This window comes from Agelaius phoeniceus, chromosome 2 (assembly GCF_051311805.1).
Source record: "Agelaius phoeniceus isolate bAgePho1 chromosome 2, bAgePho1.hap1, whole genome shotgun sequence".
In the NCBI taxonomy this organism is placed as follows: Eukaryota; Metazoa; Chordata; class Aves; order Passeriformes; family Icteridae; genus Agelaius; species Agelaius phoeniceus.
The window spans coordinates 58,555,152-58,578,688 of record NC_135266.1 but is presented as its reverse complement, the minus strand read 5'-3'; the positions used below and the strand labels follow the sequence as shown (position 1 = coordinate 58,578,688).

Here is a 23,537-nt window from a genome sequence, read left to right as displayed (position 1 = left end):
TTCAGATAAACAACTTTTACCAATCTTTTGATACTGATCCTGCAATTACATTAATATCTAATGCTAATCAAGCTGGGGAAACATATAGAAGCCTTCCTCTTAAAGGGTGAACACGTGAGCATAAATAAGAATTTTCTATGCATTTATCTTTGTGTAAATCTCCCAAGAGATCAGAGTTCCCAATTCTGCAGTTTTCATCTCCAAACTCAACATTAATATCTTAAACATCAATTTATTTGTATAAAATGGTTTGCAATGGGTTGCATGTTTTATCTTAGATGTAGAATTAATACATCTTTGGATGTTGAGTTCCAGAGCAGGATGATTTATTATTTTATTTATTTAGTAGCTCAATAAAACATTCAAAGGGCAAGTCTATGCTTATCACAAGTGGGCAGCTTGTAGAGATTGACATGATACTAAGGCTTTCCATACTCAAATTTACTTTGTGTTAGCCACAGGTGTATAAGAACTGCAATTTGTGTAAGCCCCAAGAGAACTAATTATGTGTTAAGAAGAATGCACATTTTACTATGTAGCATACAATACAAGAAAATTACCATGCATCAGGTTTTTGAGAGACAGAACTTTAGGCAGGTAACAGGTATAGTTCTGAACAGATTTATTCTGAAATGAACTCCCTTGAAGGTTTATCAAAAGTAATACTTTTTTTCATTTAAATATACCTTCTTTACATTGTTGAGATCTGCCTCGAATATTCTCCGAATTCAAATAATATATTAAGGTCTTCTACAAAGTCTCAAGCTTCAAAAGACAAATAATTTTGTTTATTTTACTAGCAATATTAGGCAGAGATTAATTTTACATGAAATCAACAGCTCTTTATTGTAAAGCCAGTGTCCAATGACATTAAGAGAAACTGATTATTTGAAAAATCTTCATCTATAGAATTATTACATAATGTCATATTACAGGAACAAATGAGATGAAAATTTGTCCATACTCGTGGTGGGTTGACCTTGGCTTAATGCCAGGTACTCTTCAAGCTGCTCTATCATTCCTTTCCTCAGCAGGACAGGAGAGGGAGAGAATAAGATAGAAAAATACCATCATGTATCAAGATAAAGAAAAAGCAGACAAAACCAAAAGACTTCTTTTCCACTCCCCTGCCATTTCCCAGGAAACAGGGTTTCAGTAGATGTGGAAGTTGCTCTGAAAGACAGACAAAACTTCCCCCTCCTACCCTTTTCCCTTAGATTTGGTTGCTGAATATACATCATATGGTATGGGATACCCCTTCAGTCAATTTGGATCAGCTGTCCTGGTCATTTCCCCTCCCAAGTTCTTGCCCACCATCAGCCTACTGGTGGGAAATGTGGGAGAGGCAGGAGTGATGCTGTGCCAGCATGGGTCTGCAGTAGCCAAAACACTGGTGTGTTACCAACACCTTTCTGGCTATTGGTACAAAGCACTGTGAGGGCTCCTGTAAGGAACATTAACTCCATCTCAGACAGACCCAATACAAAATTCATGTGGTCATCACTGCTATAAATAGGTGTAATTTAAATGTATGATAATTGTGGCCTTAGGAACCAGTATTGTACAACACTCAATTTGTTAGCAGTCTAACATTGTCTTTTGCTTGAATTTTGTATTGATGTGTGTGTAAAGGTGTATTTGTTATTCCATGGAAGACCTGAATAGCAGATCTCAGAAAGACTTGGCTATTTTCACAGAAAATCTGAAAATGGCGTGAAGATGGCATGTAGAAGCACGGTCTGGAAGCAAAAAGGTATAATACAGTCCATTGTATTGGAGATAAATGAAGGAAAAACACACCAGTTTAAAAATAGCCTTCTTGTCAGAAAATGTTTTCCTGAAAACTGCTTCAGAACAAGAGTGTTAATATGTTCTGAGAGCAGACACCAACCTGGATATGTTATACAATAGGGAAGCAATCTACAGTTTTAGAAATGCACATTATGAAGGAGCAAGGAGAGACAAATCTGAGCAAAGCTCGTAGGCTTGCAAAAACAGCAAAATGCTTTCATGTCATTCAAATGTGTTCATGGGGTTCATTGTCAATGTATTCTTGTGTCCTGTCTAAACTGCTACAGCAGCTATAAAAGCCCATGGCAATCACAAGGCCTACGGCCTTCTACAGAATGCCATCATCAGAGGACCTTAGACAGATAATCTCTTTCTATCCCATAAAATGAAGATTTAGCTGACAGCATGTTTTTATTTGTCACTATATTTTTACTGAAGATGTCCTCTAGGTTCACTTAGTAACAAATCTAGCTCAGATCTTCTTACCAGGAAATTGTGTTCTAAGTAACACTGAATACTAAAATGCAGCCTGTAAACATAGGCTTACTTGTGGCTGCTGTTGAATAAAAATTGGTCATTCTGATGCTTGTCCTAAAATCAGGAGCTAAAGACATGAAAGTTCATTTTGGAGGGTATTCTGATTAGGAGACTGACATTAAGACCAGCAGTATGTGGCTTTCCATAAATCTGCTGGCATTGAAGCTGCTGTTGACTGGAACTGACTTCAGATACAAGGTGTATAATCAGAAGTAAATACAACAACTAAAAATATCCATTCAGAAATCTAGGGATATCAAATACTAACTTTCACATGCCTTTTCCAGTCTATCCTTATCTGAACATGCTGAGTTCATGTGAAAGCTGGAAAATTTTTCCAGGCCTAAAAGAGACCATGTCATGACTTCAAGTAATATAAGTCATTCTGGCCATTTTTTGTGGCTGCAGGTTTTATTCTCATTTTCTATATCTGTCAGGAAGGGCATATAAAGAAAAAATGTACCTGTGGCCCATCACAGCTCTGTGCTCTCTTCTGGAACACAATTTATTGCAATTCAATGACTCTGTAAAGTCCTGTTGTTTGGAAATGGTGTAACTGAAGAGTTACTTCTGTATCTTCTGCATCCATCTGCATCTTCTTATGAGGAAAGTCTAAGGCAATTGGGCCTGTTCTGTCTCAAGAAGAGACAACTGAGAGGGCACCTCATCGATGTCTCCAAGTAACTGAAGGGAGGGTGTCAAGAGGATGAAGCCAGGATCTTCTCCATGGTGGCAGGCAATAGGGCAAGGGGCAATGGGCAGAAAATGATGCACAGAAAGTTCCACCTCCATGAGGAAAGGCTTCCTTACTGTGCAGTGACTGAGCCCTGGAACAGATTGCCCAGAGAAGTTGTGGAGTGTCCCTGACTGGAGAGATTCAAGAACCATCTGAATGCAATCCTGTGCCATGTGCTCTAGCATGACCCTGCTTGAGCAGGGAGATGACCCACTGTGGTCCAACATTACCCATTCTATGATTCTTTCTCCTCACCTTCATTTATGAATATGGTCAGTGAGGCTGATCTTTGGCATGCCTAACCCCTAGTTCATCAACAAATACACAGAATACCCTCCCTCTGATTCTGCAATTCTACCCTTATATATTCAAATCAGATTCTTGATGTGGTAGAGCAATAATCAAACGTCTTCAGAGAAAATTGAAATCCCAGGAATCCTTTGAGGATTAGAAAGACTAGTAAACTGACATGTCATTTGTGTTTAACTCCCCTAAGTGATTTTGAGCTTTCATGGTGGATTCACCTAAGTGAACCGAAGTCACATCATCTTCACATCATCTCGAGCTGGACATCATTCTGCTTCAGTACACAGATATATTAATCAGAGAATTATACACAGAGAATTATACACAGAGAATAATGACATACTGTGTACATTTTATTCATCAGCCCTCCATAAGTTAGAACCAAAACAAATGCTTAGAACAAAAACTCCCAGATCTAAGTTTCCCAGGATTTCTGATTTCAAGAAATCCTTTGATGCAAGCAGCTAAAAAGCATCTATGGCTGAGTTGCTGCATATATAGGCTAAACTCACAGTTTGGTCAGCTTGGTACCTTCAAAACACAGAAACTGAAATTTTATAGGTATCACAGCAAAACAAAAAAGTCCAGTTTCTAAAAATTAAAGCTGAAGTCACAGTTTTTATCAATCCCATTAGAAGGGTTTTACTTCAGTTTTTTGTTTATGAGTTAATTAAGAGCTGCAACTGTTTTCTCCTATATATCTTTACGTAGTGATGTGACATACAGTTTCTAAGAATAGTTACTTGTGAGACATTTGTTGAGTACTTGACATTCAAAACAGGAATCATATTGAATTGAAGTTATGTCGACACTGCTGTTTTTGCCTGATTGAAAATGTGAATTATGTTGGTGAACTCACTTTACATGACTATCCCCTTCTATTAGCTTAGTATTATCTATTACCACAAAAACTCCTGCCAGAAAATGTCATACTTACAGATAGTGAAGACATATTATGAAGGAAAAACATGGGCACTGCTGAAGCCAATCTGCTTCTTAAAATTGGTATCTACTACTGTCTCGAAGTTTTCATTTTTTAGCTGCAGTATCACCCATACTTGACACAGTTCCATGTACAGATGCGGGATTCTAAAAGCATCAGAAAACAAAAGGAGAAAAGGGGCAAGAACAGCAGAAACATTTTTTCTAACATCTTACATATCAACATTTCATTTCAGCATTGTAAAATTATGATTTGCATCTTGTGAAGTTGATATGTGTAAATGTTTCTTCAGTGGCTGCTGACAAAACAGACTCTACTGAATGAAAGTTGATATTAATTCCTTCTCTGCATTCTTTCTGGGATCAAAAGATGGACTTCTAAACATGGAAGGAGATCACAGTTTTTTACAGTAATATGAAGTTGATGACTTTCTTTCTGTAATCCATTAAAGCCTGAGCTGAACCATCAAATTAATTTTGATTGTAATCCCAAGCACTTCAAATCCAGTTGTCCACTAGAGGAATTTAAATACATTAAGTCAGTCAAGATCTCCAGCTCTTCATTGTGTTTTTAGTGACCTAAAAAAAAAAAATTAAAGAGAATATATTATATTTTCACCAGGTAAGAATTAATTTGGATACCTGGCTGAAAAACATTACAGATATTTTGTAATTTTTTTCAGTTCTTCACCTTACACAAAAGACAATAAACATTCAGCATCTTTTTCATTGCTTGTTCTTATTGATTTCATCTTTATTTCTGCAAACACATGAACTCTTGGTTAACATTTTTCACTAGTATCCCTAATTACTGTTTGCATCAGCATGTAATTATTCTGTGTATAAATGCAAATATGGTTTTCTGACATTCAACTTTGTGCAGTAGTAAAGTTAAAGCAGCAATTTATTTACAATAGCATGACACATATAGTGCCAGGAAAATCTAAATCACAATCAAGTTCAAGACTCACTAAATGTTCAGGAGTAGAGGGTAATTCAAGGTGTTGCTGAATACTCCTTCAACAGAAAATACAGGAAATATTGTTTAATGATTGCAAGAAAAGCATTTAGACATAATTTAAATTTCCAAACTTAAGATCTCCTGAAGCATAAGAACCTGAATTTTTAATAGGGCGATTGAGAACTTGTTATTAGGAATGCTGAAGCTCGCTTAGAACATGTGAAGGTTACTGAAATTCAGACCTATGTATACTTGTCAAAATAGGTTTTCTGGTTATTCTATAATATTTAAGAATACTTTTCTTTTACTCCCAGAATATCTATCAGTGTTAGATATACAATCTGGAAATTCCAGGATTCTCAAAACCATCTACAGAAAAAAAAACAAAACACCTGTAAGTCAACAGCATATTTGTGTTCATGTTTCTCTGTTTCTTTGGATTTCAACTGCACTGAGTTTTAAAGCATATTTTAAGAGTTTTTAAGATTTAGGAGTTTTTTTTTTCTTTTTCTGTGCCTTTTATATCAGTCTAATTTATTTAAATCCAGCTGCTCTCTTTCCATTCACCAGCTCATAATGATGCTGAAATCAAGGATCATAATCCTTAAAGACTTATTTCTCTCTACTCCATTCTTACTGGGAAAACAAACAAACAAACAAACAAACAAACAAAAATACGAAAAACTAGTTTAAACAAAATCCTTTCTGATTTCATATTTCTGAAAATAGAGAACTTTCCTAGCTTGTCTTGAGGGGATGTTCAAGATTAAGTAAAGCAGTGTAAAGGAGGTGAGTCACTGCATTGTGTGACATATTAATTTTTTGCCTTCATATACCAGGAATTTGACTGAGAAGTTAACTTCAGTGACACCATCTACTCCAAAAAGAAGAAAATATCTAATTCCTCCTCTCTGCTCTTATCTTTACAATGAGAAGAGGAAGAGAGCATATATTAGAATTTAGTTCAAAAGTAGTAGTTCATGTCCCTGAGTTCAACAAAGTCTCCCAGAACTGCTAGTTTAAAAGAAATTTGCACAAATAACGTAGTTCACTCACATTTCAGACTGGAAAACAGTCTTTAATGTATAACTCTCTAAGGAGGTTCCCCTTTTGCAGCCTCCCAGCCTCCCTGGCACCATGAAAAATTTTGGTGCCTTGAGAAGGATCATTATTTCTTTTATATGGTTCTTTAGAACTAACTGTGTCTGTTGGTTTTTCACAAAGTATTGAGCTGAACAGTAGGGAGAATCAGCAGCAATTCTGTCTGTCCTAATGAATTAAAAGAATCCACAGAACTCATCACTGTTCTGGAATTCAATCATCTCTTTTATTGAAAGTGAGAATATTGTCCCTTGAATGGTGTAGTCTGGGACATTTATGTCAGGTCCATATTTGGAAGTTAGAAGAGACCCAGGGTCATTCCTAAAAAAGCAGCGGCCATTTTCCCTCAGTTCAGGAAGCAAGAGCTTAACAGCTCAGACTTGAGCATTCACGAGGCACTCATCCCCTTTTGTTCCAGAGAACATTCATGTGGGTCTTTAATTCACTAGCAGGCTGTGGCGCTCTGGGTCAGACGAAATTATCTGAAAAGAGTGTGAATTTTCCCAATGAGCAATGTGGCGCAATTAGTTTGGAAAATATTCTGGAGTAATATTGAGTACCCAAAATAGACTGTGATAGACAAACTGTGGTAGCCAAACTCTTCCAAAGAAGAGCAGAGAAAAAGTATTTGGCAGTCTTAGAAATGGTAGAAAGGGATTTCTTGGTATGTTGTTTGTAAGAAAAATGCAAAAGATCAGCCTTATAACTGTCTTCACCTCTGAGTTCCTCCTCTTATGAATTAGTGGTAATTATTTCTATAGACATAATTTATTTCTTTGTTTCTTTATAATCTCTCAGAATGTAAAGCAGTCTAACTAGTAATAATAATTACAGCATTAGGTAATTTTTCTTTTTCTTTCTCTCTGTCTCATTCTCATGACTGTCATTTCTGTGATACAACTTCAATTATGAACTATATTACCTTAATATTTCTTATTTTGCACAGACTGCTATACAAATATACAAGGTAGGGAAGACAGAAATAAATCACCTTAAAGAATTTTTCAATCTTTTCACAGGACCAACACTTTTTCTTTTAATTTTTATTTTTTTTAAACAATCTAAGCAAATTAGTTGAAATTGCTGAATATCTATGTGGCGCCTTTTCAGCTTCAATACTGAACAAGAAAATAAACCCATTCTTTTTATAATCCTGCACAGAAAAGTATTAAGATATACCAATTATGCAACTATTTTTGGAAGGGAAGAACACAATTTTTGTCATGCTGAGGTGTCATTTTATGACCAGGTATTTGAATTGCAATACGTTCTTTCAAGGTACTTGGAATTCATCTGCTCTGCCTATATGGTTGAACATCAACATCAGGAACGGTAGAGGGGCAACCCAAAAGTCAACCTTCTGAGCTACGTGCTGACCAAAAGAAAATAATGAAGTCCAGGACAAGAGAAGGATTTACTTTGTTCTGGAAATTACTTTCATGCTAAGGCCTGGAAGCCTATTCAGAAATTCCACACCATGACCAGAGCAAAAGAATAACTTAGAGATCTATTAAAAATGCCTGTTTAGGAAGTGGTACTCTCTTTAATTTCTATATCCTGCCTCAGGACTTTTTTATTTCTTTAATATTCAAAAATAAACCTAGTATTATAGGTTTATTATAGGACAGATTTTAAAGCTTTAATGCTGTGTTTGCTCATGATTGTTGTCATTCTGTTACTTTTCATATCTAGTGCAGTGAATCTTTCAAAATTACTTTGAATTTTTCAGAGTGGCATTATTTTATCATTCTTACTTTTTCCAGCACTTTCTGGTGCATACTGTCCTATGTCTGATACTTGGAAACTTTCCATATGGCTTGAACATATATTTTTATAAGCATTTGAGCTGAAGAAAATGTTAATCCATTACATGAGAGACAAGAGCAACCACCACAGTTATGTTTTCTTTGCTTTTTAAAATATGGCTTCAGCTAAATTTCTTGGGTATGCCCATAACTGTAATTTGACTAAATAAAGTTAATAGATTTACTTATGCTACCTGAGAGACACAGTGCCAAAATGTGTGCCAAAAATTTCTAGTGAGTCACATGTGTCTCTAGCACTTAGGGATGATTTGGTCAAAGGAAGACATCTATATCTTAATTGACCTTCAAAAGCTCCCTTAATTAGCCTTGAGGAAGAAATGGGCACTTTTAAATCCCAATTCATGACATTTTAGATCAGCTTGGTAACTCAGCCTAAACAAATCCTGAGACTAGTTTTAGTTCGTTGCATTTTTTTTTCTCCCTCAATTTATTTTAAAGAAGCCATATTATCACAGGCTTCTTTGTGCATCTTTATACAGTGTCCATGCCTACATCTGTAAATAGGACAAAGTCCAGCCCTGGCTTCTGGAGCTGGTTCTTTAGCTGGAGGATGCCAAGTACCCAGGGCTGGGTGTGTGCAGAAATGCTTGAGCAGTTGAGAGAATCAAGCCTAGAGGAACCTGCACAGTTGCAGCAGTAGCTGACCCAGGTGGTTTCTGTCAGTCCATGGTTTCTGAGATAGGAGGCCTCAGATTACCCAACTCTCATTTTAGGCATAAATGTCTTTCACTCTGCCCTTTATATGCTCCCACAAAACCTGATCACAGAAACCATAAAGCTGATCTTTAAATGCTAGACCAGGTACAACTGATTTAACTATCCCAAAACAATGTATTTTTGTGGTGGGACTCTTGCTTCTTTGATTAAAGGCATACCACTTTTCATTTGCAAGATGATCTGAATTACTGTCCTCTCCAAAGAGCACTGAAGAAAGGAATTTTTAGCAGCTACCATGTCGGTACTCACTTTAAATTTATTTTTTGCAGATCATGGAATCAGCAGACAGTGACAATTTTGTTAGAGATCTCACAGGAAATAGTGCAAAACTTTAAAAGTTCAAAGTGGGTTTACTGAAAGGAAAAAATATACAATTACAGTATTATTATAATTCAGATGTTCCAATACTTTATTTCACAGATACTATGACCTAACCATTTGTGTTTTTTTCTTAGAGAAACTTGAGTTCACAGACCATTGACTGCATGGCCTGCAACAGCCACTCAGAAATCATTATGCTTTTTATGCTAAACTAGTTTACACATAAAGATATTAAGACACTTTGGGGAATGAAATAGGTCTAGCTAGGGTCAGTAAAGGTGTCTGAGATGTATAGCAGATTTTACGTGTAATGAAAACATGGAAATGGTTAAATTATTTAGTCAGGAAAAGAGAAATATTGAAAAGGAACGGAATCAGGTTATCTATACAACATAAAACATTAGGGAAAAAGATCAAAAAACAGTTACTATAATCTGGCTTGTCTCCCAGTATATTTAAACACCACAATATCACAATAAAAGGAAAATAGAAGACAAATCTGCAATGTTTTATAAAGTATGCTTTTACACCAAATAGTCTTAGCAAAAAAAAAATAAAAATCTGTACTGCAGAAAATAATGAAAGAATAGGTTTCAACCACGTCTTAAAAGTACAGACAGATAATATTATACCCACTAATAATATTTTTAACTACAGTGGCTGAGATAACGATAAGGCTAATCAGATCTCTCTTTGAGGGGTATACTCTGATACCATGCTGCAGTCAGGAAGGAATTATTTGTATCCTGTGTAAACTATAATTTAATGCATCTGGTTACATGTCCTGTGGAGGAAGCTTCTGCTGAAGCATTATGTGGAGGCAGTACTAAAATCACTCCTTTGCACAGTGACTGTGATCTAGAATAACCAATTTTAGCAGTGACATCTAAATTTAGTTATGGATGAGACAGTTAAACACACTATTGAGAATAACAGTGTAGATTGTTTTTCCTAGAAAATTGCACTACATTATTTACAAAAAATGTTAAAAGAGAAATTGTTTTAATTATAGTTTGCTTAATTTTTATGTCTTAAATTTAGACTTTTACATAAAACTTGTTGAAAAGCGGTAAAATGCAAAGTCGCTGTGGAGAAGCCACATAAAACAGAAAGGATTTGGGGCCAATGCACATTTGTGTCTTGCACTCATTATAAAACCATGATTTCCTGGAATTTCTTATAAATATGACAAAAGCAATAGCAGCATAAAAATTCTGTTGATAACATGCAAAAAATCTCAAAACTGAACTGATGTTAAATGCAAGACTTCCACACAGTTTTTCTTTGATTAAGTTGTGTTGTAACTCAGATTCTAGAAATTCAGCTAATTTACCCTTTTAATTTAGGTACTCTTTCAAGATGTCAAACTTAAAACCATTCCTGTTGATTAGCTTTGCTTTTTCTCTCACCTCTGAGAAATAAGTTGTTTTTACAACATTCAGGGTGAAAGAGAAAAACAGTGATCCTAATTTCCTTTCAGTTTTGCAAATTTCAGTATAACAGGCAGTACAGGTATAGTCATCTAAAAAATGCTTAGTACTTTTCTCTGGTACGTGAAAGACTGGTCTTGACATGCTACTAGTCTACAGAATAATAAATCTTTGTCAAAGCTCTCAACAAAAGTGTTTGTCCCTCTTTTAACAAACGGAGAAACTGAAGCACAGGATGGTGAAATGATTTGCCAAGGTAACCAGACAGACCAACGTCAGGAATGTTGCTAGAAGTTGGGCCTCCTGGATACTGCTCCTCTGGGACATGCACTTGGAGCTGTCTGTGACCAGAAGGTAAAGTTGTCCAACAGTTGGTCCTATTGAACATGAAATTTAAACTCTATGTAAAAAGTAGACATTAGTAAAGAATTATTTACTTCATTGCACTTCAGTAACAATAGAGTTATACAGGGATGGGTATAATCACCAGATATGAAAAGTTAGAATTAGGTTCCTAGAGGTAGTTTCATGGTCTGTGAAGAAGGTGGTTAGGTAACTATATGAAAGCATTTGTTTTGCAAAGTAAGTCAGCAGTTACTATGCTTATATATACAAGTTACTATGCTGTATATGTTCTGTGTCACTTAGGCAAAATATGTGGAAAACACAGTGAGTCAGACTGGGACTTCTCCTTTGCAAGGAGAAACATAAGAATCAGAATATATGTGCAACACATATTGCTTTTTCTGAACAGCTCCATAAATATGCATCTATTTAAAACCACGGGGAGAAAGCCTAGCCCAAATCAGCTTCAAATCAGACTTTCATGCCATGTACTAAGCATCTTGGGATGAAAATATTTCTGTGGAAGAAGCTGCTCTACCTCAGCAATAAGGCTCTTAGCTACAAAGTATTTTCTATTTTCTTCTTGGGAGGGGGGGCAGGGAGGGAGGAGTTTGGTTTCTTCCATTCTCATACTCAAATTGTTTGGCAGTAAGAAAATTATCTGGATGGGAGTTAATGCATCTCAACTTAGACATTGTGTGGCTCCTGATAACAATGATCACTCTGCAGCAAACAAATGTAACATCACAAATGTAAATGGAAACAGGAAAAGCGGAAGCAGTCATATCTACGAAAGGAAAATGTTATCTAATATTCTTCATGGGTGAGGAGATACAGGAGACTGAACAGAGGTACTTGATGCTCTTACAGACTCCCAAAAAAATTCATCTGGTTACCTGATGCCCCTGCAAAAGATGGGAGTCACTGTTAGGCCCTGTGTCACACCTGCCACTCCCCTGGGGATGTTTTTATTCACTGCATGGCATCTAAAAAGACACCCATGTCAGGCACCTGAATTGCTTGTCATATTTCTGTGCACAGCCCTGGAGAACATGCAGTCAAAATATATGGAGCAAAAAAAATCTATCTACATTTAATGTGGAGTTCAGTAAGTAAGGCTGCATCTAAATTGCTTGGTAAATGTCTCTGTGGCTGGCTGGCAAGTCCTGATCCCCTTATCATTCCAGTCAGAGACCTGTTAGCAGTGCAAAGTGGTGGCTCTTCAGTCTGCACATCTGAGTTTCCTTTCCATAAAAGAAGTTGTTAATTTTTTCAAAGGAATTTATTTCTAAGTTTTAAGCCTTTTCCAGGGGACAATTGAGTAAAATGTCTTTTTACTTCATCCTAAGAATGTAGACTTCATAATCCAGTTGGATTTTTAAGAAAACTGTAGGAAAAAGGTGAGCAATGAGACTTGCCTGTGTGTAACATGCATGAAATTGGTATTCATTATGGCAGACTGTCTGTTGCACAAAAAGACACTGATCTAATATGTGTCAGGCCATAATACAGAGAATGGAAGATTGCTTGCGCTTTCCTCTTCATGGCTGCTTTCTCAATACTTTCAATCAGATTTTCTGGCAGCAACTTAGGCAGCAATAAAAGTATAACAGAAATTTCTCTTCATTTCGAACTGTTACAATAACAGATTAAAATTCCATACTTTGTCAGCAGTCAAATAAAGCAGATAAACCTAGATAGTGTGAAAACACTGCAAGGTTTGTGAACACTAGACTGAGTAAAGTATAAAATAAAAATTCTAAATAAAGGTAATTCATCAGTTACCTGTAGCATGCATCTTATGCAATCATTAACTTCAGATTGTTTAGATAAATCACAAAGTTCAGCATATTTATAAGCATGCAATTTCAAGACAAATATGAAATTACAAAATTTAAATGAAGCCTATTAGGCCTAGCAAAGGTTAATTGATGGATTTATCATAGGATGCTAAAATGTAACAAGAAATAATAAAATATTAATGAATCTCATTCATATTATAAGGTGCTACATTTGTTCTAAATTTCTAGTGTAGTAAATCTTGAATCCCAACAGGAAATTGTGCTTCCTTTGTATATCTTCATTAATCAAGTCCAGGTTTATGCTGATCAAAACAGTCAAAAAACATCAATCAGAGTTCAGCAGAGTTCAGCCATCCAGAAGATAGGCAAATAAGCAGTTATTGAATTACTTCTATGCCGATTATATTAAAAGTTGTTTGCCTTTATGCTGACAATATACTGTTAATTTTTTTTTCATTTGTTCCATATGCAGATGCTAAATATCATAGGAAAGCAACTTCAAAAAAAAAAAAAATCAAGAAAAAGCATGTGCTTAAAACTAAGCTTATTCTAATATTTATTGAAATTCCTTGATGATATATAATCCTCTTTTTTATTTACAGTTTTCATGTTAATCCAGCAAAATTATAAAACAACAATAATAATTTCACAATATAAATAATATTTTATATTACATCACACATATTAAATAATACTCAGATGCTATTTTAAGCTTGTTTCTCTATTTGTCTTTTGGGCTGTGAAAAAAAACACTTTATCTGAAAAACTTTATTCTTGGCTTACCTGCATTCTCTCTTAGAGCATGTGTTCTAATTAGGACTATGTTACAGTAATTAAATAAATTTCCTAATCTCAGTTATAGGGCAAGGTGGAGTACAACAATTCTCTTTCACACATATTTTTAATATTTTAAAAATTTTCTGAAAACTAGATATTGTTTGTTTGTTTGTTTGTTTGTTTGTTTGTTTTAAACAAAAATGTGCCCAACCACATATTCTAAAAGAACAAGGAATTGGTTTAGCTTTACATCCTTCTATTTCTCTCTCTCTTCCATGAGCTGGGTTTCTGTTTTTCCTCATCATTTTGTCATAAATGGCTGGAAAGCTTGGGAACTGAGGTTCTCATTATAAAAAGTTTCCCAAACTTTTTTCTCCACACCTATGGAGACTCAAATGACAAAATGTGTTATAAAGAAATAAACTGAGATAAAAATATTCCGAGTACTGCCTCTAGTCTCCCTCTCTTAAAGCCAAATAAACCATGCAAATATTAGAAAGTTTTAAATCATTTAGAGAGTTGCAAGTTCAAAAACAACTTTCTCAAAACTACTTAATGTAAAATAACCAAATGATCACATGAGTGCAAGAAGAGAAGCTTCTTGATACTTGTTCACTGAAACAATTCATTTGGTGAATTTTCCAGTGAATTTTCTAATTCTGTTAATATTCACAGTACCTTGTAATGCAGATCGGTATTTCAGATTTCATTCAGGAAAATATTACACATATTTTTCTTCCCTTTTTCCAAGGAGATTAAAAACTTGATACATACTGAGTAGCTTATCTGTGAAAGTTCTTAAATATTATAACAGATAGGGCTCATACAGAATGGGAATCAAGCTCTTCCAGTTTCTCCCAACAGCTTATGGTTATTTATGTACAGTCTGTTGCATTTACCAAGAAATTTTGGAGTAACTTGAGCAGCTTGTTTGTGACAATATAATGTGAAAATCACTTGTGTCGCTTCTGAACAAAAATCACCTATGGGTGATTCCTTCCTTATGAATGAAATATTCAGCTCCCCTAAGTTCACCTTGAAAGGCAGCATTTTCAAATTAATCTACCCAATATTTATGCAATAGAAATTTAGTTTGAATTTCTTTTCTCTTTATTCATATCCAAATGGGACAGAAGGATTTCCTTTTATCAAGATGCTTCCAGAGGTTTATATGCAGCAAGAGTTAATAAGATATTTCTTTTTTCTTCATATTGAAATTCGAAAACATATATAATAATGGCTCAGCTTTTCCTTTGAAATTGCAGAAGCTTGTTTTTGTTTATGATCTGTCTTGAGTCTGTATAACAGACTGTCCAGACCATACAACAGTTTGTTTTCCAGTCTGCTTAGATGATGTAGTGTTATCTGCAGTTGTTTGTTTATTTGTATTTCATCTTTAGGAGAATCTGGTATGCACCAGACAGCTCTGTTTTGATAAAACCATTTTATTACAGCTTGGCATTTCTGTCTTAGTTTCTTCTTGTACTTTCTTTCTTTCTTTGTTCTACAAAAACTAAAGGAAGCCTGGCCCAGCCTTAGCATTAGTTCAGTATGCAATGCTTCTTACAACTTACAAGCTTGTTATTTCAGAATGCTGCTACAGAGAATACTTTTAGCAGGGTAGTTATTTCCTCCAATACCTCACTTGTAGTACATAAGGACCCTTGTTTTATGTTTAAAATGAAACATGGTTAATCAGCTAAAAATATTAATACTGTTAATCAAGTTGATATACATCTGTCAATAAATAATTAAGGATAAATCATAAACCATCCTTTCAGACTTATTTTAGAGTCAATCTTTGCTTGTTGTTTGTGCAATGATAGTATTTACACTGGGAACAACAAACAAAAGATGCCTTTTAAAAGTCCCTTATCTTAAAAAAAACCCAAACTAACACTCAAATGAAGTTCAAATATTTGAAAAAAGAAGTAATATCCTCCTAGTTTGTAAATTATTCATCTAGACCTGGTGAAATTTACCCTGAGAGACTTCATCTTGGTGAAGCAATAAAAAAATATTAGTGCAGGACAGTCAAGTCTCCAGATTATTAACAAGTCAAAATCATTACTTAGAAGAAGGAATATTCAGAATGTTATAGGGCTATCATTATATTTTAAACCTCAGAAAACTTCTTGGACAGACTGTCTGTTGGTAAGGATACAGAAGAGACCAAGAGGCTACGTAGCAGCCAAAACAGATTCAAGAACTAATTATGCAGTTTCAAAGAAACTTCAATCTGAAGTAAGGGAGAAAAAAGTTTTATTGTCATATACCATAATGTGAATAGTGTATGTGACACTGCCACACATCATATTCTCACTACAAATGAGTGAAAACTCATCAAAATATTGTGAGTTGCCTATACAATTAGCTAGAGATTCATACTGAAAAAACAGATATTGTGATGCAGTGGAGTCAAAACAGGAGGAAGTGTCAAGTGGTGTTCCACAGATGTCTGCTCTGAAACTGGAATAATTTAATATTTCCATTAATTATATGGACACTGAAATAGAGGCAATGTTTAATAAATTTACAAATTACACCAAACTCAGAACAGATCAAAGCATATTGAAGTACAGGAATTTAAGTTGGAATTTAAAATGATTTCCAAGAGGAGAAAATAGTAAAAAAGTAAATAGAGCGCAATTCAAAATGGGACAAGAGCAAAATAGCACTTTAAAGTAGATATAAATGATCACATGTACAACATTGAAATCAATGAGTTAGACAGCAGTGTTGCTAACAAATAGCAAAGTACCCATCTGGCTACTCATAGTTGGTGTCTAGCACAGTTCGACATAGCCCATAGAAGAAGATGTCACTATTGGCCTAGTGTCATATCCTGAGGTCACATCTGCATGGCTCAGGTGTGCTACAGCATCTCAAGTGGCCCTTGGCATCTGTGTGTGTGGGCAAGAGGCAGAGTCTGAAATAACTGCAGCCAGTGGAGTCCAGAGGGCTGCTCAGCTCACCTGAAATTCGGCATAGACACATTGTCAAACAAACAGCTCTCTACACTACACTGGGTTGGATCCAGATGCCACTTCAGGAGAGCCCAGGTTTCCCACAGGTGTTGTGTCATACCTGGCAGTCCCATCTGGATCTTTCGGATACATGGGGTATTTCAGATGACATTAGGCACCGATGTGTGGGCAGCTAAATCAGACCTTACATTTCCAGTGACCCTTATGGATTCCCATGACTTTGTACTGTCTATAAATACAGCGTTTCAGCTCTGTGTGTGTGTGTCAGACAGAGATGTGACAGACACATTTAGATTTATGCAGGTGAAAAGAATTCCAGCCTGACAGGATGTAGAGACTCCATTTGGCTATCTCACCAGGCCTGAGTAAATATATAAGAAAAGATGAATCTAGGGAAACTTGTTATCCAAAAACATTTCAGTCCTGAAATATATGAAAGGTTGCAAATTAAGGAAAATTCCTTGTCTGTGTAGCAAAGACAATGATTATGCTCCTAAATTGTAGAAAGCTACTGTTTAGGCACAATTTTCGTCTGTAGAGAGGGTGAAATTTGTCTTGGAATATTGTGGAATTTCTACCAGTGGAAGTTTCCAAAAAAGTAATTGACATCCTGCAGAACAGCCTCGCATCATTGCCAAAAATCAGCTGTGTACTTTTTAAAAAATCCTGAACTGTGTGTAAAAATATTATGATGGTTTAGCGATGGTATTTCTCAATTTGGTGTTCCCACTGAAAGCACTCCAAACCATGTGCTGGTTGCTCACTCTCCCCTGCTCCCCCTCTTCCCCCTGTAGCGGGCTAGAGAGAAGAATTGGAGGCTAAAAACATACTCACATATCTTTTGTGATCATGTGTTGATGAAAGACCAATTTACTATGAACAGCAGTGAGGTAAGAGAATGAACACTGACAGCAACAATTTTGCAACAAAAGTGTACAGGAGAGGCAAGCGATTCACATGCAAATTCTCACTGTGGAGTCCAGCAATATCCTGGCCCTGAAGAGACCCCTTACCCCCACCCCAGAAATGATGGGAGGTGCTATAGAATAACCTGTGGGGTCCTGGCCATGCCCCCTCCTGGCTGCTGTAAAAATTAACCCTGTCCTGCCCAGAACCAGGACAGTTATCCTGTGCCATATACTAACAATTTATTATAACCTATGTGTTACACACGAAGCAACTGGAGCCAAGAGCTCCTCCACATGATATGACTTTTTGTATCACTTTCCCAAATCCCGTTTATAGCATGCAATATTCCTACAGTGTAGATAAGCATCTGAGCATTTTTGGAGAACTTGCTTCTCCTCCTGAAAGACAACTCTTATAATTCCCTTTGGGATCATATTTTTGATTGCCATATCATGGTTTGGGACTAATTGGCTGTCTCTAGTGCCAAAGATCAGCATGGTTTGCACAAGACTGGCTTTGCTCGTTTGAACCTGTAGCTGTCGCTTCTTTCTTAATGGAATAATCATCTGCCTTTGAAGCTAGATCCCCTCTGAACCAATAGCTTCACAGTCTGACTCTGCCTCTTACAAGGATTTGCTAAACTGTAGCTGCTAAGCAGTGTAGGCTCACTGAGCCGAGCATCTGCCAGGAGCTATTTGGCACACGGTCAGGATGAGACTGCTACAGAGGCAACGTCAATAGACAAACCAACTTCTGGAGTACATGTGCATCCCCTGCCTTATCTATATACTGTGTCTATGTGAATTTTACGTGCAATCTGGCCAACAAAAGTAGAGACAGACATTTCCCTGCTGTCTGGTTCTTTGCTGAGATTTTTTTGCTGGCAGATGTTGGCGGATCTTCCCACAGACTTTGTTGTAAGTACCATGTCTGTGTCTTCTTCTTCAGATAAAAGAGAAAGAAATTCAATGAGCTGGCCTCTAAAAACACTATAGAGCTCTCCATTTAAGTCCAAAACTAGTCCTTGTCTCTGGACGAGCACAGTGCAAGATTCTGTAGAGCATTTCCAGCAAGTTCAAAGTGTTAGTGAACCCCTCCTTTTGCTATGCTGTCTTCAGAAGAGAATAGATCAAAAAATTAAGTTTTAAAAGTGCATTAAAATTCTATGGATGAGTTTAGTTCCTGTGTGTATTCTTTTTCTCATGAATAATATCACAGAGGCATTTATTCTAATACTGATCTTCCTCCACAATTAAGGAGGATGCCAAAATATCTGGGAAATGTTTTCCTTTTGTAATCATGGTGACCATTCCTTATGTCTTCATTTAAACACTTCTAAAACAAATAATTTTCTCTGTAAATTTATCTTTGGCGCTGAACGAAGAAAAATGCACATGAATTTAACATAAAAAAATTGAATAAAGTTTCTGACATAAAATTAAAGCAGTAATTATCTAACTATTACTTTTACCCTTGCTCTGGTTAGTTAGCAGAGGAATAGCTCCATTGCATTCTTTTCCTAGATTATAATTTATCTACTTGAAACATCAGAATTTATTAAGGAGTTGACACCAACTCCTTCCCATGAAAGCTGGAGAGCAACAGTGACCAGTCACTAGACAGTCATGGCACATCTTTTTTTCTTCATGAGGAGAACCCATGTAGAAAAGGAAGAATCTAAAAAAAAAGAGAAAAGAGTGTGTGTGCTTTTTTATTTTTTTCTTCTACAGAACTAATAGGTTGTATCTCAGAATGATTCACTTGAAGTGGATTCCTTCAGAATATGTGGGGTCCTTTCCAGAGCTCTTCTGAAGATTTATGACATTTCTCATCAAAAGTTTAGACTCCACACTAGATCTCAGGAAAGTTGTCTGTCTACACTCTAAAATGTCAGCAAAATAAATGCCAGACACTGGAAGGTGTTGCTGTATCTATCAGTCAAGACTATAATTTGACATTAAGAAACAATGAGGCAGCATGATGCCCCACTATTCTCAAATCAAGTCTTGGCCCACGACACACTTCTTTAACCCCTTCTGCACAACCCACTTAGGCACATATGTCCTCTTCTCCCATCTGCTCAGCACTTCACCATTACCTCCAGTGTCTATGTCTAACTCTATGACTGGATGCATGCATAACAGCATTTAAGTATCATAAACTCCTACTCAGATTTTTTTTTTCCAGAACACAGGTTTTTACTTATGAAAACTTAAGATCTGAAAGTCTGCCTGTTATATTTCAATGAAAGCTTAGATGCCTGAGCCTATCAAAGATGGGAGCCTTCACATATATTGGTTTACTGGACAACAGCCATTGATCCAAATGACAGTCCTAAACATAACTATAGAGGACAGAGTTCTTTCTGCTAATAGAATGCAATGGAGTGTCATATATTTATAAAAGCCCTCAAATGCTGTCATAAACTGCAAGCAAATACAGTATTTTATTTCTTTACAAGTCTTTTTGATGGCTTAATTAGCTGAAGATTAAGTATGGGCTATGGAAGCAATTGTAAAAATTCCTGAAGAAGCATGAAACTAAAATCTTTACATACAGCTGAACCTATTTTTCTCCTCATAAAGTACACAGATATATTTCCATTTAGAGGTTTGCTCACAAAAGTTAAGGTATATTGAATGAAATTCCTACTCAAAAATAGGGTAGAGAAGTTGAGAGAAAATTATCAATAGCAAGGTAGGGACCAAGTAATACAAAATTTTAATTGGATCCTGTAGACAGACCCTTAGAGAAAAGATATAGAAGTTTAAGCTGGTAAACCCTTTCTATTAAACTCTCTGTTGAACTAGCAAAAATTAAAAACTAAATGCACAACTAATTGTCCTGGGCTCCATTTTAATAAGCTGTATGGGGAGGGAAGACAGAATTAGAGTAGAATAATGCAGTGTGTTAGGAAATGGGTAAGTGAACTGGAGTGAAAATGCAGCCAAATGGGTGCAAAAATAAGTACTATTAGAATATTGGAGCTGACTCATCCCTTCAGCAGGTGATGGTGCCTGTGGCACTGTCAGGATCACTCCTGGCACTTGAAGGATCATTTTGGAGGGGAAAGCAACAGTAGGAATGCAATAGTGGCAAAGACAGAAAGTGCATGCCACAGTAGTTTCCCGTGTTTTCTGAAATATCTACACATTCCTAGTCATAGTGGGCCTGACAAAGAAAAAGCTTCTGTCACAATCCTGAAGGGGTAAATAGGAGATTTCTGTCCTGCAGTAAACTATGCCAGAGACAGGGGAAACTGGAAGGGAAAGATAAGAGGAGAGCAGATGTTTGACACTCGGTACCAGAGAGGAAGCCTATACAGTGGCTGCTGAAATGGAGAGATCCCCTGCGAGAACCATGTCTTAGAAAGCAGCTGCCAAGTCAAATAGCCATTAAATCTCAGCAGAAACAAACATCATCACAGTACTCTTTTCCTCTTTAGTAGACAACAGCAGTTCACACTGGGCTAGTATCAACTGTACCATACAAAGCCTGCACAAAAATACAGGCCAGAGTGACAAAAGCATGCTCTTTCAATTAAGCGGTTTGAAATTAAATGAAAAATGTACTGGGAAAAAGGAGTGAAAAAGTTGGAAATCTAGCTTGTGAATTGAACCTATATTCTTTTCCATGGACAATACCTTATTACTCTGCCTTGTCTCCACATTTTTCTAAGGAGAATTTAACTGGCATTATATCTTTGCTAGTGTAAAATATGTCTTCCATTTAGGGATAATGGGGATCCTTCTCATCTCTGGTCCTTTCTCAGTTGCTCCTGAATACCTGGGCAAGAGGGCATGTAATTACTTCATGGATCTGGCCATTCTTTTTGTGCAGACAGACCCTGTCATAAAGTAAGGGAAATGAAAAACTCACAATCCTTCCTTCCACAGAAGGCAACTGTTATATATTTTGTTGGGAAAAGGAAAAAAGGCTAGTTATCCCAAGGTACATGTCTAACTTCAGTGTGGTAATCAGCAACCAGTATGGAGTAGTAGGAGAGAGAAGGACTACTACACCAATTCAGCTGATACCTGGAGTAATATAGAAAATTTCCTCTTCAAGTCAGAACAGAGGAGTTAAAAGCAAGTAAAAACTGAAGGAGAAGGTTCAGATTTTGGACTGTGCAACCATGCAGAGAGAAAATGGAAGTCAGCTTTATATCAAAAAGGGAGGATCTGCTGGTGGTACTAAAATGTGTTTTCATATTCAGACATAAACATTACATTGTCTGATTAAAAAAACTCCATGCTTAAAACAAATAAACAAACAAAGCCATAGTTTTTTCCCCTCCTTCCTCTGCCCTTTCTTTACCATAATAATCCAGGATATTTATACTGTATGCTGTATTAATCACATTCCTATCCTGCCTCTTCCAGCTGGTAACACCTCTGTTTCAGTTGCGGGGAAAGAGAAGGTAGGGTCCTACTCACAACAACTGCACACTGCTGTTGCAGAGCATCCCTTTTTCTTGGCTGGCTAATAAGTGGAGCAATTAAGGTCCCTTTCTCCAACAGGAAATAGGAAGGACATAAGGCATACTTCTTGAAAGGCCATGACACTTGACAACCACTGAAGATGTCTTGATGGCCACTTATTCTGGCTGATTTCAGATAAGCTGTCCTAGAGAAATCTGTATAAGAAGATCCAGGATTGAGAAAGCAACTAGTAATAGCTACACAGGTACAAAGTAGAAGGAATAATTGCTCTCTGACTGATAGATCTGAGGGAAATAGTCTTAGGTATAAAAGAGACTTGGAGAAGTGCTAATGATAAAAAAGTGTTAAAATGATACCTCCTTTGAGACAGGAACAAGGAGCTGATGAACTGCTGAGGAAGAACAAGAAGAAGTTTGCAGAACTTGGAGAGAAGAGACATAATAAGGAATTTATAGATGTCCTTTGGGTGCCTACTAAGCTGAGGCCAAATCATGTATTGCTGATTGAGGCTACACATGCTTTCAGGAGCCAGTGCATTACTTCGTATGAATAAAAAGGACATATGGGAAAAAGATTGCATGAATAGAGTATAATATGAAATTAACTGTAATTGGGGTAGATGTATGACTAAGGGCAAAGTGAGAACAAGCAAGGAAAATGCCGTGGCCCAGATCCAACAAAATATTTATGCTTTCAACTTCTAACTGCTAACATTAGATGGTAATAGCTTTCACAGCAGGTAAGCTCATAAATCATTTGTTGAATCTAAGCCTAAGGCTGTTGCATGCTAATCCAATGATTTTAAAAGTAAGGTTTACTGAACGTATTTACAAATTTAAAAAATCTAGTTAATAGTATCAAAATAATGCAGGCTGAGGGAACTGTGCTTGTTCCTACTGGAGAAGTGATAACTTTGGGGAGAGCCAACAGCAGTCCTCCCTTTCTTATGTGGAAGTAAATGAAGAGGGTGGAGCCAGGTGCTTCACAGCTGTGTGAGAGAGGAGTCAACAGAGAGTAGGTGTAATTTGAAACAAGAGAGGTTCAGGCTGCATGTCAGGGAAAACTTTTTTATGATGGAGACAGTGAAATGGGGAAACAGGTTGTCTAAAGAAGTCATGCGTCCATTCTTGAAGATCTTCAAGGTTCAGCTACACAAAGTTTTGAGTAACCTTGTCTGGTCTCAGAGCTGATCCTCCTCCAAGCACGAGGTTGAAATAAATGGTTTCTTGAAGCCCTTTCTAAATTCAGACATATGATCCCATGGAAACATTCCCACCACTTCAGTGTGCAATTGCTGCCTTATTTTATCCAGAAAATATGCTAATTCTATCTTTTCTATTTCATGAAGGCATGTAGCTATGCGTGTTTGCCCCAACTAAGGTGTTTTCATTAATTAGCTATCCTGTTTAATAACTTTTAGGGCAGGAATGGACATACAAGGAACTGGAAAGCAAAAAAAATAATATTTTTTGGTGAGCTTGTATGTACTATATGTATGTACCAGTGGAATAACTGTAGAAGAAGGATCTGGGGGTCAGTCAGAAGAGATGAAAAAGAAAAAGTTAATAAAGTAGATGAGGTTCCAGATTGAAATATGTTTCACATTC

General features: G+C 36.4%; 1 protein-coding gene across 1 annotated transcript in view; it reads right to left on the bottom strand.

Moving 5' to 3' along the window:
• Positions 1–607: 607 nt before the first annotated feature.
• Positions 608–23,537, bottom strand: part of LOC143693348 (uncharacterized) — a 76,274-nt gene continuing 53,344 nt past the window's right edge. The window contains exon 2 of the mRNA XM_077173650.1: positions 608–4,891. Within this exon, the coding sequence (XP_077029765.1) occupies positions 4,856–4,891 (36 nt within the window). The 3' untranslated portion in view covers positions 608–4,855. The remainder of the gene's footprint in view (positions 4,892–23,537) is intronic.